Genomic DNA, 13,297 nt, shown 5'->3' with positions numbered 1-13,297 from the left:
TCGATGTTGAGCGCGGGGGGAGATCTGCCACCGTAGTTTCCTGGCCATATTGAATCCACTAAGCACCGGGCCAAGTACGATGCAGTCGAGTAGCCTTAGCTGATCAGCCACTCTGCTTTGGGATGATGTGCGAAATTTCACAGAGTGAGTCGATTAGAATACGTTTAATCTGAGATTTAAAAATAAGAATAGAAATTACCAGTGCATCATTGTGTGGTTGAATGATGCCTTCCGCATCTTCGTTCTTGAAAGTGATGGAGCCTTCGGATGCATGATCCCGGTTGTCTTTTCACGGACGATTGAAAAATGCTCGCTCTTCATTCCTCCTCATTACCTATCCTCTAGGGATATCTCAGCACTCTCGATTATCATGTTGATTATATCGTTTCTGTGCTCTCTTAGGTTCACTCCCGCTGTTCGACTCACTTTCGCATGTAGTGGGTTTTGGCCCGCTCACTCAAGAATTCACGAAGGTGCCGTTTTTCAAGAATCGCAGCCTCTTTCTCGTAATTGGCGACAGTCTTCGATTTGTGACCATGAGTACCATGATATTCACAAATCATGTTCGGGTCCGTTGGCCGGGGATCGGAGCCCCGATGGTCTCGGCCACCTTGCCTAACGCGAATGCCGACTGTGACGTCTGAGAGTCCGAGGCGTTGACACTAGAAGTTGTATTCGATATTCTCGGCGGATCCCCCGTTGGTTGCCGACCAAAACCTTGACTTCTAAACGCATAACCCCCGCTATTTGACGGACGTTCGGTTCTTACATATCCTCCCTTTTTGAGTGTTATTTGGACCGGACCTCGATTTTCCCGGTCTAAAGTTTATTTTCTCCGGCGGGGATACGGCGATATCTTCCCTTGATGGTCGCATCTCCGGTCAAAATTTCTTCTAAACCTCTCGAGTCCTTTACCTAGATTTACCGGACTCGGAGGAAGTTCGAGCCGATCATCCTCCACTCCGAATCTTGGACTCCGTACCGGTTGTGCACGTACGCCGGAGTCACGTTCCTCGTATTAAAGAATTTTTCTTGAGTTTGAACGAAGCCGTCGAACTTCGGGGATTAAGCTCTTTGGTGAACGCTTGTCTTGCCCATTCCTCCGGAACCGAGGGAGTTCCATCCGTTCCTTTGGAAACGATTGACGAACTCCCGCCGGAACTCATCGTCCTTTGGGCTATCAGGAAAATATCCGCCTTACAAGTGCCGGGGACCTTCCTCGGGGCTCCGGTGAGCCTTTATGAACGCATCCGCAAGCATTTCAAATAAAGTGATCGAATGCTCGGGCAGATGGTCATCGTAGCTAATGCCCCTTTGACAACGTTTCCCGAATTTTTTTCAGCGACAACGGACTCGATTTTTGTCTTTCGAGATCGTTACTCCTTTATAGCACAAGTGTATGAGGTTACGTGTTCGAGGATCCGTCGTGCCATAATATTTTTGGATATCCGCATCTTAAACCTCTTCGGGATCGGCTTAGGTGCCGCGCTCGGAGGAAAAGGCCTCTCAGATATATCTCTTGAATGTCAGGCCCCTTCGAATGGGAGGAGCCGGAATCCGGTCCACTCGAGAGTTGTAGGTCTCGACCCTTTTTCTCGGTTGAGTCTACCGTTTGCCGGCGTCTCCGGCATCCTCGGCTCACCTCGGTAGACGAACGCCTCGGGACCCATTGCGCCTTCAACCATTTGAGCTTCTTTCGAGTTCCGTAGCACTTTACCCTCTTCCTCGAGCCGAATCTTCCTTAGGCACAACGATCGGGCTATCGCAACCCTTGCTCGGCAATGGCATTGCTCTTTGTTCCCGCAACATTTCAAAATAGACGCAAATTAATATCATCCGGCATTCGGCGCTTTACGCCATGTGCCTTGATCAAAATAGCAATTAAAAGTATTTAAAGGATCGGTGGCATCAAGCGGCGTTCTCTCGGTTCACGGTATTTTGTCGGTTGAGGCCCTCCCCTCGAATCGACGAATTCGGAAGCGGATCGGGATTCGGCAACCCCCGCAACCCGACGTTATCATTTTCGGCCACTGATTTCGTTGTTGACGTGACCGACTCTCATTGTTAGCCATTTCGTCGTTTCGCGGTGACGAACGATAGAGAACCGAAATCGTGTAGAGAAGATCAAAGACCACGATAATCCTAGCCCCGCGGTGGGCGCAAAGCTGATTTTACCCCGAAATCGGATAATAAGTTGAATTTGTAAATGAGGTATAGGATATGTGGCTTTTTTTAATCTATTTTTTGGTAAACAAAGTTGTATATGTATATTTTGCTTATGAAATGGCCTAAATATGAGTTCGTGTGCTAAAAACTGGATAATGATATTGGGAATTGTGTGTTTTATGTTAGATCTTATGTATATTTCAAGCAATGTTTGAATGAAGTGGTTCAATGGATTATTAAGTCGTAAAATGGGACCAAAGTCTCGGGAAACCAAAAGGAGATTTTTATATATAAATATTCAAAGCACAAAGTTCTTGGATGCGAAAAGCCAACCCAGAAAATGAGAGAATGCCTCCTATGTTATAGTTTTTCTCTACGCCTCCTATACATCATGGGCCCTTTTAGGATAAAGAAAACCTAATATGGATAAGGTTAGGTCGTACGGTCGACACCGTACGGCGTCGTAAGAAAGGAGTGGCGGATTCTCACGCGCGTGGCGAGCGAATAACCGATTATCCTGGACCAACGGCACGATCGGAATGGTCACGAAGAAGCTAGGGCTAACGGCCCACCGCCGATTTCGCTACTATTCGAGCCGGGCGAACGACCACAATCGGACTCGGCCGTATAGGGATCGGACACCGACCAACCACGATAAGGAGTTATCTCCGGATACAACGAATTCAAGCAAAGCCGGATCGAGACACTACCGTTCGCTCTCTTCCTTTACTGATCCCGAGTTTCACCGGACAAACTTTACCCGGTTTTTACCGTATACAAGGCAAAGTTTGCCGCATAAAGCAGAGTTTTTGTAAAAGTATGGCCTTGCGATTATTTTTTTGACTGAGCGGGAATTCGAACCCGAAACCTCGAGATATTTTCGGCCACCTTTTTAAGCGAAGGATAAAAATTAAAGATCAGCAATTTGAGGGACAAAAAATTAAAGACCACCCCAAAAGAAGGCATCTGGATAACTTGACGTGGCACATGGACAGACACAGCCACACAGGTGGTTCATCTTTGAGCCCATGTCCACAATCAATCCTTGGGCTTTGGGCTTACTCACTAGAAGTGTCTACAGGTCGAAATGTCCAATTTCCATTAAAGAAAGAAATTGCACGGTTTGTCCTCCAAATTGGTTGGTTTCTAATTAAAAAATTTGCGCGGATTGTCGTTCATGTGGACTGGTGTTTAGTTTTTGTCTCTCAAATCGGTGGTATTTAATTTTTGCCTCTCAAATCGGTGATCTTTAATTTTTGCCTCTATCTCCCAATTAATGAAAATTTGTGACCCAAAGTATCCTTATTTGCGTATATACAAAATTAGAGATTCGTGTTTGAATCTCAACAAAGTAAAAAGATAATTTCGCAAGATAAAATTTTCATAGCAAACTATGCCTATTTTGTAGTATCCTATAGAACTATGCCGGACAAGGGAAAGGTATAACTTTTACGTAGAAACTATGCCTTAATACACAGTTTGTAGGATATCTTAACTTTTACAGAACTATGCCTTAAGGCATAACTTTATCCCGAATAGACATAGTTTGCTATGAAATCTTGCCTTGCGATTTTTTTTTTTACTTTGCTACAGAATGTCAAGGTATTTTTGGACACTTTTTTAACCCAGAGCAAAAATTAAAGACCACCTCGAAAAATAAGAGCATTCCTGCGAAATGTCCGTTTTGAATTGTTATCCTTTCGAATGGGCTGATTTTAATTTTTTTTTTCCTTCAAAATCAAATTTATATCTAGCATAATAAAATTTTGAGAGCGCGAAATATTATGGTGAACAAAAATATAAATTTATGCGCAGCAAAAAAAAAAGGTTATTTATTTATTTATTTATCTAGAGAGCAAAAATTAGAGAGCAGCACAAAATGGGATAAAAGTGCAAATTATTTTGGTTCAGACTTGACGGGAAGCCGGATAACTTTTTTTGACCAGCCCCCCTTTTTGTTTATCAAGTTCTCTCGGATGACTATGCTGGGAACATGCACCTTTGACATATGAAAAATCAAAGACCAACTGGAGAGCACGCTACAACGGCTTTTTGTTCCACACCAACGGTCTCCACAACTTCAATAGCGCAGTCATCAACCTTTGTTAACAATCCTTTACGAAATTAACGGGGACTCTATCTCTCCCATGGTATCTAGTGTAGGATTTCCTTGTACTACTATTACTACTGATGTATATGCCTTTGGGCATCAGCTCCCTGTGTACTCTTAATTATATTAATATAAAGTTGTCTTCAAAACCAAAAAAAAAAAAAAAAAACAAGGGATAAAAGTGCAAATGACCCACAAATCCTTCACCTCCTCACTATATATATTCCCGGGTCCCTCCACTCTCGTAAATACACACAACCTGTTTAGTTATCCATTCATTCAGTCTTACAGAGCTGCAACAAAGAACCATATGAATACTCTATCTAACACAGGCTTCTTTGCCGGAATATCTTCGATTCAATGGCCAATACGACGCCGTTCCTCTAATGGACGAACAGCTTTCACTCCTTCTACAAGAAGAATCATTTGCATGGCGGTCCGTACTATTTTATCTATCTCTTTTACCCCATAAAATTAATACATATAACCATAATTTTGAATAATTAGAATGAAGAGTGAACAAAAAATAAAAATATACTCCCTCTCTTTCAATTTACGTGGTACTTTTCGGATTTCGAGAGTAGTCAAATGAGTTTTACTGACAGCAATTTTTCATGGATTTTTTAATTATTGTGACTTATAGTACTTTTTACCTAATTTCCAAATATGGAAGTTATATTTTAAAAGGTAAAGTAAATCCGAACTGTGCCACATAAATTGGGAGAGAGGGAGTATTGCCTAAATTTTGATTAATCAGTAATGCGATGTGTGGTAATGGATGTGAATTTTAGGAATTTAGGTTTAGTGAGTAAAAGTAATTGGATATTGTTATGTTAAGCTTTTTCTGATGTAATCATTTTTAATACTTGTTGTTGTGGAATATTGCAGGAGCCTTATCTAATTACAAAACTTGAATCAGCTGAGAAAAGGTGGAAAGAATTGTCGGTATGCTTCTTTCTGAATCTGTTATGCTTTTTGAACTTCCAAGAATTTGTTGTCTTCATTTGAATTTCCTGTTTTGTTTGCACTCCTTTCTGGATTTGCAAATTACTCGTTTGGTCGTTGGTTCGAGTTATGTAGGTATTAATAATACAAGGATTAGTTATGAGGGAATCTATGTATTAGTTTATACAGGGATTGATTATGCAGGTTTTAGTTATTGCATTTTCTACCCTGCATAACTCACCTCCAAACCAGCTACCAAACAACCCCTTTAGTGAAAATAGTTCCTCTTAAAAGAAGAGGGGTGTGATAGGTCGATGGAATGAACCTAACACTTTGTTTAAAGGAGATAAACAAAAATCATATATGGACACGAAGATTAGTCTTTGAAATAAAATATTGGGTCTGAATTGAGTGGAAGGATATAGAGGATTCATATTAGTCTGGTATTGAGTTAAAATTTCTTGAAAAACTGGTTTAGACGAATTAATTCAATAAGCGTTGTAGTATGGTATTATTGATTTATTCATGTGAATGTCTTCTCAAATTTGTACGCTCTGGAAGACTTAGGCTCAGCCTGACCATAACATGGTTAGTTAAAGAGTTATGCTACATTCAGCAGATGAGTGATCTGGACCTTAAGTTTGCATTTAAGACTCTGTTAGCAGTGTTTTGGTATTATTTGAATATTTATGTTAATTTATTCAAGCAGTTATGACAGAAAGATATGGTGAATTAGGTTTTTGCAACATATTATTTGAGACAGGTCTCCTATTTGGCTGATTCAAAGTCTAAGCCTATATAAAATGTGGTCAAATTTCTCATATTTCCTTTATAATGTGGAAAGCCCAGGAATTACATTTAAAACTACTGAATAACTTTCAGGTTAAGCTTGCTGATCCAGATGTTGTCTCAAATCCAAGTGAATATCAGAAGCTGGCGCAGTCAATGGCAGAGCTAGATGAAGTACCTCACTTAACTGTCATTTTATCTCCTTCTTACCCTTGACAAGATACACTCTATTTTATTCACACTTTTGTTGCCTGTTTTTGAGCTAGGTCGTGTTAACATACAAGAAATTCAAGGAATGTGAGAAGCAACTGGAAGAAGCAAAAGGTTATCTTCCACTTTTGTGATACTCCTAACATTTTCCTGAAAAGAATTTTTATTGCCACTTGCTAGCTCTCCCTCCATGCTTTCATTAGACTGCTGCTGTTTGTAGCAGTTTATACTTTATACATATATGTGACAATCTCTTCTATTCCTGGCAGCTTTAGCTAAAGAAGCTGGCACTGACGAGGACATGGCTGAGATGGTAGCTTCTGAAATTCAATCCTTGACAGAACAAATCAAAGAGCTAGAGGAGAAGTTTAAGGTTGTTACAGTTCTTCTATTAAAATATTTTTATTTACCTTTCTTATTTCAGTTCCCAGATAGTTCTCATATTTACTTTTTTTACGGAATTTTTGTGGGATTATGACGATATTCCTCATGATTGCAGTTAATGCTCCTTCCAAGTGACCCTCTTGATGCTAGGAATATTATGCTTGAAGGTATATATTCTTTTACTTTGCCTTATTTTCTTTATTTGTTCGTAGAGTTTTCTGCTCTGCGTCTTAGTTTCAGATTCATGAACTTCAAACAACAATTAAGTGATCCAATTGATAATAAAGTAGAATATTTGTAGGAACTTAATGAGCAGATGTAAAAACCATGAGGCTTTTCTTGAGATATTTAGAAGTGGAGCAAAAGGTAAGGTTAGTGGCGAGTTAATTGAGACGTTAAACACAACATGTAGGGTATTTTAGAAAAATACGTTTTTTGATTGCACCAGACTATTAAATGTCTTTACAGACTCTTTTATTCCATCGAAATAAAATTAATATGCCTTGACTGGTTTTCACAGAGTTTAAGAGGAAAATGTTTCAAATGTGATTCAGTTTCAAAAAAAGAAAAAAAAAGTGTCGAATGTGAGAAACTGGAAAAGTTAATCAAAAGACTCACATCAAATTTGAGTTGATACAAATTAGTACTATTATCAAATTTGAGTTGATATAAATTAGTACTATCTTATATTTTCTTAAATTGTTGGAGGAAAAATCTTTTCCAATATAGGAGATAGCTCATATTTTATGGACGGGATAAAACAGAAGTAAGTTAATTGATGACTGGGAGAGTACATGCCATCATCGTGTGTCCCTTTAAATGGACACATTGAGTTTTACATTTATGTTATTGCAGATTTGATGAAATCGAGAACAACTCACGCTGATAGCATCTCGTTGTTTGCAAGTCCTCTAATAGTTGTCCAGCTTATAAATCCTTGGATGTGGCATGATTACCACTTTAGATTCTAGCACATCAGTAGCTACAAATATTGAAATTTAAGGGTTAATCGGCATGTGTGATGTGCGCCCCTGTATGCTGTTTAATTTTGAATACTCTCGCTCTTATATGTTTATTTAAGTTATTTTTTTCACAAAAAGCTTTAATTCTGGGTAAAGGTCTTTAACTCTTCTGTGTTGCAGTCAGGGCGGGTGCTGGCGGAGATGAGGCTGGAATTTGGGCTGGTGATCTTGTAGGTACATGTTCCCTTAGTCCTTCTGGATTCTCCTATATAGTTGTGATACTTTTTGAGATATTGCAAAAAAAGTAGTTTAATTTCTCTGTTCATTCAACTCTTGTAACAGTGACATGCGCTAGACAGTATATGTTGCCTTACAACATATTGGCTTTTACGGGTCCAAAGTGCAATAGCTTGCTGACAGCTAAGAAATAAATAAATGTGACTTTAAATATCTTGGTCACCGTTACATTACCAACCAATATAGTCTTTAAAGTGTTATTTCATCCACTGAGTTATGAAGGAAGTGGTTATTGCTTTTCCAAATACTGTGAAATGAAGAACTCAGATCTCATGGCGTGGCACACTTATTTCTTCTTCGCTTTGACATCATTTAGGTGCGTATGTATGAGAAATACAGCGAACGAAACTCTTGGAAGTTTGCTCCGATCTCTTGCTCCGAGGTAAATATGTACTAAATTCTAATTGACATATACATTTTCATTTTCTAGAAAGAAATAGTTTCTTCCTCTGATCTATTTAACATCATCTTTTGTCAAGGCTGAAAAAGGAGGATATAAAACATATGTGATGGAGATCAAAGGCAACCGAGTCTATAGTAAATTGAAATATGAATCTGGTGTTCATCGAGTTCAACGTGTACCGCTAACAGAAACTCAAGGCCGTGTTCACACTTCTACGGCAACAGTTGCTATCATGCCTGAGGTTAGCTACACGTGTTCACTCAAAATTCTCTGCTATTTAGTTCATCTCAATATGGCCATCTTTTTTATGTAATTGTACTATCTGCAAGTTCATCCCCAGATGTTGTAGCAATCACATAGCTTGCTGCATCATTTAAATCACCATGCATGCCCAAGTTTCCGTCAGTCACCAGACTTCCAATTTTTCCTAATGTTTTTATGATGTTCTTTTTTGTTGCTTTTCCCTAGGTATCCGTAGGTCTTTTGAGTTCCCTGTTGTTCTGCACTTATTATTTCTTTTGGTTTCATCCTTGATATATTATCTGGTTTCAGGCCGATGAAGTTGATGTGGAAATCGACCCGAAGGATATAGAACTAACAACAGCACGTTCTGGTGGTGCTGGAGGTAGATGATGATTCAACTTCATGTTCTACTACATTTCCCTAAACATGAACTTTTCGACATGCACATATTAATGCATGATTATGCTATGCAGGGCAAAATGTTAACAAGGTGGAGACTGCAGTAGATCTTTACCATAAACCAACCGGAATTAGAATATTTTGTACTGAAGAAAGGAGTCAGCTTAAAAACAAGAATCGTGCTTTCCAACTATTGAGAGCAAAATTGTAAGTGACATTGATTCACATATCAGAATTTCCCGTAATGGAGTTAATGAACTTTATTATATAAAAATAAAAGATAAAAAACAGAATTGCTCAACTCAGATCTGAATGAGATTACTCCTATGGATTAGGTGAGAAGCCCTTGCTTATATAGTTGACCTTTTCTGAAAGCAACGAGATATGTTTGCTTAAGAAACTTACTGATATGAACCTGAAGTACTGCTTTATAGATCCTATAAAGAAAGTTTCTGGTGTTTGCGCTTACCACTACGTCTGATGGATCTTTACTTCAATTCTGCGGAATTGTTTTGTTTGCATGTCAAAGAAATTCACTGCTTAGAACACCTTCATTGCTACTCTTGCTAGTTTAAGAGTGAAATCATAACTTTAAATGATTGCCTGTGTCAGAATTCAGTGGCGGATTCAGGATTTTCACTCAGGGGGTTCGAAAAAAATAACAAAAGCTAAACATAAAAAATAATGTTGTCTCTGTAATCGAACCTTGGATGCTAGGGTGAATTTTGAACACCCTAGACCACTTGAGCTAACCTTTTGCATTTGTTTAGGGTATTCAAAACTTATATATGTACATAAATACAAAAAATCTACCCTATATATACAGTATAATTTTTGCCGAGTGTGTTCGGGTGAACACCCTCAACCCCACCTAAATCCACCCCCGTGTCAGATATGCTTTTCATTAAGCATGTGATATATGTTCTTCATATCTAGATAACCTTGCCATGTACAACAGCATGAACTAGAGAAACCTGCACGATTAAGGAAGAATCTGTTAGTATTGGCTATGTTCTATGACAATGATATGCACATGGCTGCTCCAGGTTCAAATGTTTCATACTCTGACATAGACTAACTTTTAAGTCTCCCATGCATCAAACAAACACATATTTATTAATGATGTGGATCAACAAAGTTTCAGATGACCATAAAGGTCTATTATAGTTTGCCTTTTATCTTTTAGGTGTGTTTTATACTTAAATTCATTTTGTGACTACTTTTTTTACACATCATGTGGTTTGACACTTCAATCGCTTTTCTGGAAGTCCACAAGGCTATGTGATTTGGGGTTGTCAAAATTTTGGTCACCGGCGTATAGGGCCGGTGATCGATAAATCAAGACAATCACTGGAAGGAAAATTGTCCAAGAGCTACACCTCTGTGTCATCCCTTTCCTAGTCGATCTTCACCATTTTACAAGTTCTATGATGGTCATATGTATAGATGAATCTCTACGTAATCTTACTTGCAAGGAAATATGTCATTAGTTTCAGACATGCATTATCTGCTAGTGAACTAGAACCAAAATCTTGTTGGTCCTCGGAATAACTGTCTAGGCTGAAGAGCCATGGACATTCTATGTCCTATATATGCATCCTCTTTATAATTGGCCCATTCTTGTTATTTCACTCCTGCACATGCTTTTTCTTTATACTAACATGAGGTGATGTTTATGTAAATATTTACTATGTTCATAATTTCTGGAATTACTATTATATGTGCATGAAGTATGACTTGTGACGTTCTTCCAGGTATGAGATTAAGTTAAGGGAGCAGCAGGAGTCGATAAGAAACCAGAGAAAATTGCAGGTAAGATGACTAAGCCTTCACATCGTTGAACTAGCATAGGAAGGGGCAAACTCAAATCAACATGCTTGACAACATATTTTCTTTAAAATGGTCTAATCTGAAATGATATCCATACAGACCATACCTATATGTTCCGAAGTTCAAGTAGCATACATATGTCTACCTGCTGATCATCTAATATATAAACCTTCACTACTACAAACCTTTCATATTGATATGGTGTTTGTGACAGATAAATGTCGAGGAAATGGTGTTGCACAACTCTTTACAATTTGAATGGAAGAAAATGATCCTGCAAGATCTGTTGGGTGTAAAAATAAATATATCTTGGGAGATTTGACATAAAACTATATAAAAAAAAAATTGTAATGAGCCGCAAAACCAATTGACCCCTAAATGTTGTAGTTGTTTCCTGGGTTAATATAGCATGAACAAGTTGTCAAGTTGATACAATATTTATGATACGGTCAATTTTAAGCCTTATGATCTCTTAAATTATCGTATTAGATTAAAGAGCACGAGCACAAGATATCTTGCCAATTTTCCTGATTAGACTATTTATATTTACAATGACAGGTAGGTACTGGTGCTCGGTCAGAAAAAATTCGGACATACAACTACAAGGTAATTAGCCTTGAACTGGAAAATATGTTTTTCCCCAAAAGAAACTTTTGGCATCCGATTTTGTAATGGTATAATATCCTACCACTCTCTTGAACTGCAATTTTGGTTCATAGAATCAAGTAGTTTTACCGAATATGGAAACTCAGAATGTTTGTTGTGTTTTTCCTGATTATGTTTAAGAAGTGATAGTACAAATGAAGCATACTCCTGTTTCTGCATTCTGGAAATATTCTGACTGGTTCCTAAGGTTTTCTTTTGGATTACCCGCCCCTGCACGCCATCTTTCCATCATTCTGATATCTTTTCTCTGATATTCACAGGACAATAGAGTGACTGATCATCGGCTAAAAATGAACTTTTCTCTTATGTCGTTTCTTGAGGGTGACATTGAGACGGCTGTGCAGGTATGTTACTTTTGCAGAGTAGCTATTCGAAATCCCTCAGGGGAGGGGATGGTAAGAATTTCCATTAAGACTGTCATGCCAATTTTGTCTTTGTGCAGTCTTGCTCTACTTTGGAGCAACAAGAGTTACTGCAAGAACTTGCTGAATCTGCCAGTGCACCTGCTTAACAATTTGAGACCTTCCTTCGTGGAACACTTGTCGCACAAATCCCTGATTGGTCCCCGGATCAGCAGTGTTTAAATGTACCATAAGGATATCATTCTTGTTACAATTGTTGTCAATCTAGGATTAGTACAAACGAATGAGGAAATCTAGTGCTAACCGGGAGCTCTGTCAGATCGCCATTTAGGAACTTAGCTTCTAAATGTTACAGAACACTTCGACAAGGAGTTCATTATTGAACATTAATGTATTGCTTGTGCATATGCCCCTCATCAATTTGAAAATCAATATATTTGCTTGTGCATATTGCCCTCATCGAGTTCATTATTTGAAAACCAATGTATCGCTTGTGCATAACGCTGATATTTTACGGATCTGTTTCCTGATTTCTTTTTTTTTTTTTTACCCCTTTTTTTCCTTCTGATTTATGATACAAAATTTGATTAGGTACAAAGCAAATGACATTAAATTGATTGATGTATTATATATGGGTCGGAGTAAAAGATCAACCTAAGAGAACTGCAAAGTTTAAAAGAGATTATCACATTTAATTGATTTGATGTTTAGAAACTTATGGAAGTCGCATGAACTTTCTCCATCTTTTGCTACTGATTTGACTACAATTTTGTAAAGGGTTTCTTAATTATTTCTACCTGTAACATTTTAATGATTAATTATTTTTCCCGTCTTTGAAAAATGACATTATTATTATTTGGTGAATTAACCAGTTTAGTAAAAGTTTTTCTTATTGAAAATGTAACTTATTTCATTTTGTTTAGTTTCTAAGTATATGGAGTAATCTTTTATACCAATATAGTTAAAAACCAGTTTCTGAAAACAAAAAATAAGATGTATTGACCGTTACATTATGAATCTTAAGAAATTATTATTAGATGTATTGATTCTTGTACTTTAATCTTAACCTTTATTTTAAATGGAACATATTTTTATCATTGGAAATCGTATCTAACATCATACAAATTTTCGTAATCGAAGAGTGCTATATTCACCATGAAACCTTACAATTTAGTAACATATTCAGACGAAATGATTATTTAATTTTAAAAAGAAAAACAGGATGGAGTCGCACAGCTACTCAAGAACGAGATGCACTTCTGAATCATCAAGATTGTGATAGAAAGCCTTTGATCGGAAGCGTAATGCTTTTGATGTATTTTACACCGCATAAATCCAAATTAAATGTGGCGCCTTATTTTTTCAGTTTATTCTAAAAATAATGTCTATTTTTATAATTAGAATAATATAACTTTAAATCTTTTTATTTTTAACTTTTATGAAATAATTTATAATCACATAAATTTTAATTTTTTTCTTTTTAAATCTTGTGTCAAATCAAATGATAACATGTAAATTTGATACGAAGACA

General features: G+C 37.5%; 1 protein-coding gene across 1 annotated transcript; it reads left to right on the top strand.

Moving 5' to 3' along the window:
- Nucleotides 1-4,522: 4,522 nt before the first annotated feature.
- LOC132048526 (peptide chain release factor APG3, chloroplastic) lies at nt 4,523-12,214 on the top strand. Its single transcript, XM_059439329.1, has 15 exons — nt 4,523-4,712; nt 5,165-5,221; nt 6,104-6,184; nt 6,277-6,334; nt 6,490-6,593; nt 6,720-6,771; nt 7,747-7,796; nt 8,180-8,245; nt 8,343-8,507; nt 8,819-8,891; nt 8,983-9,115; nt 10,663-10,720; nt 11,297-11,344; nt 11,665-11,748; nt 11,847-12,214. The coding sequence occupies exons 1-15, from the start codon at nt 4,587-4,589 to the stop codon at nt 11,913-11,915; spliced, it is 1,224 nt and encodes a 407-aa protein (XP_059295312.1). The 5' UTR covers nt 4,523-4,586; the 3' UTR covers nt 11,916-12,214.
- The last annotated feature ends 1,083 nt before the right edge of the window (nt 12,215-13,297 follow it).

This window comes from Lycium ferocissimum, chromosome 1, assembly GCF_029784015.1.
Source record: "Lycium ferocissimum isolate CSIRO_LF1 chromosome 1, AGI_CSIRO_Lferr_CH_V1, whole genome shotgun sequence".
NCBI lineage: Eukaryota > Viridiplantae > Streptophyta > Magnoliopsida > Solanales > Solanaceae > Lycium > Lycium ferocissimum.
This window is presented reverse-complemented; position numbering and strand designations above follow the sequence as displayed.

Excerpts from the sequence above, each read along its gene's own strand:
- LOC132048526 (XM_059439329.1), top strand. The coding sequence starts at position 4,587 with ATGAATACTCTATCTAACACAGGCTTCTTTGCCGGAATATCTTCGATT. Across the intron at positions 7,797-8,179 it reads GAATTTGGGCTGGTGATCTT|GTGCGTATGTATGAGAAATA; the intron begins GTAGGTACATGT and ends GACATCATTTAG. Across the intron at positions 10,721-11,296 it reads GAAACCAGAGAAAATTGCAG|GTAGGTACTGGTGCTCGGTC; the intron begins GTAAGATGACTA and ends TTACAATGACAG.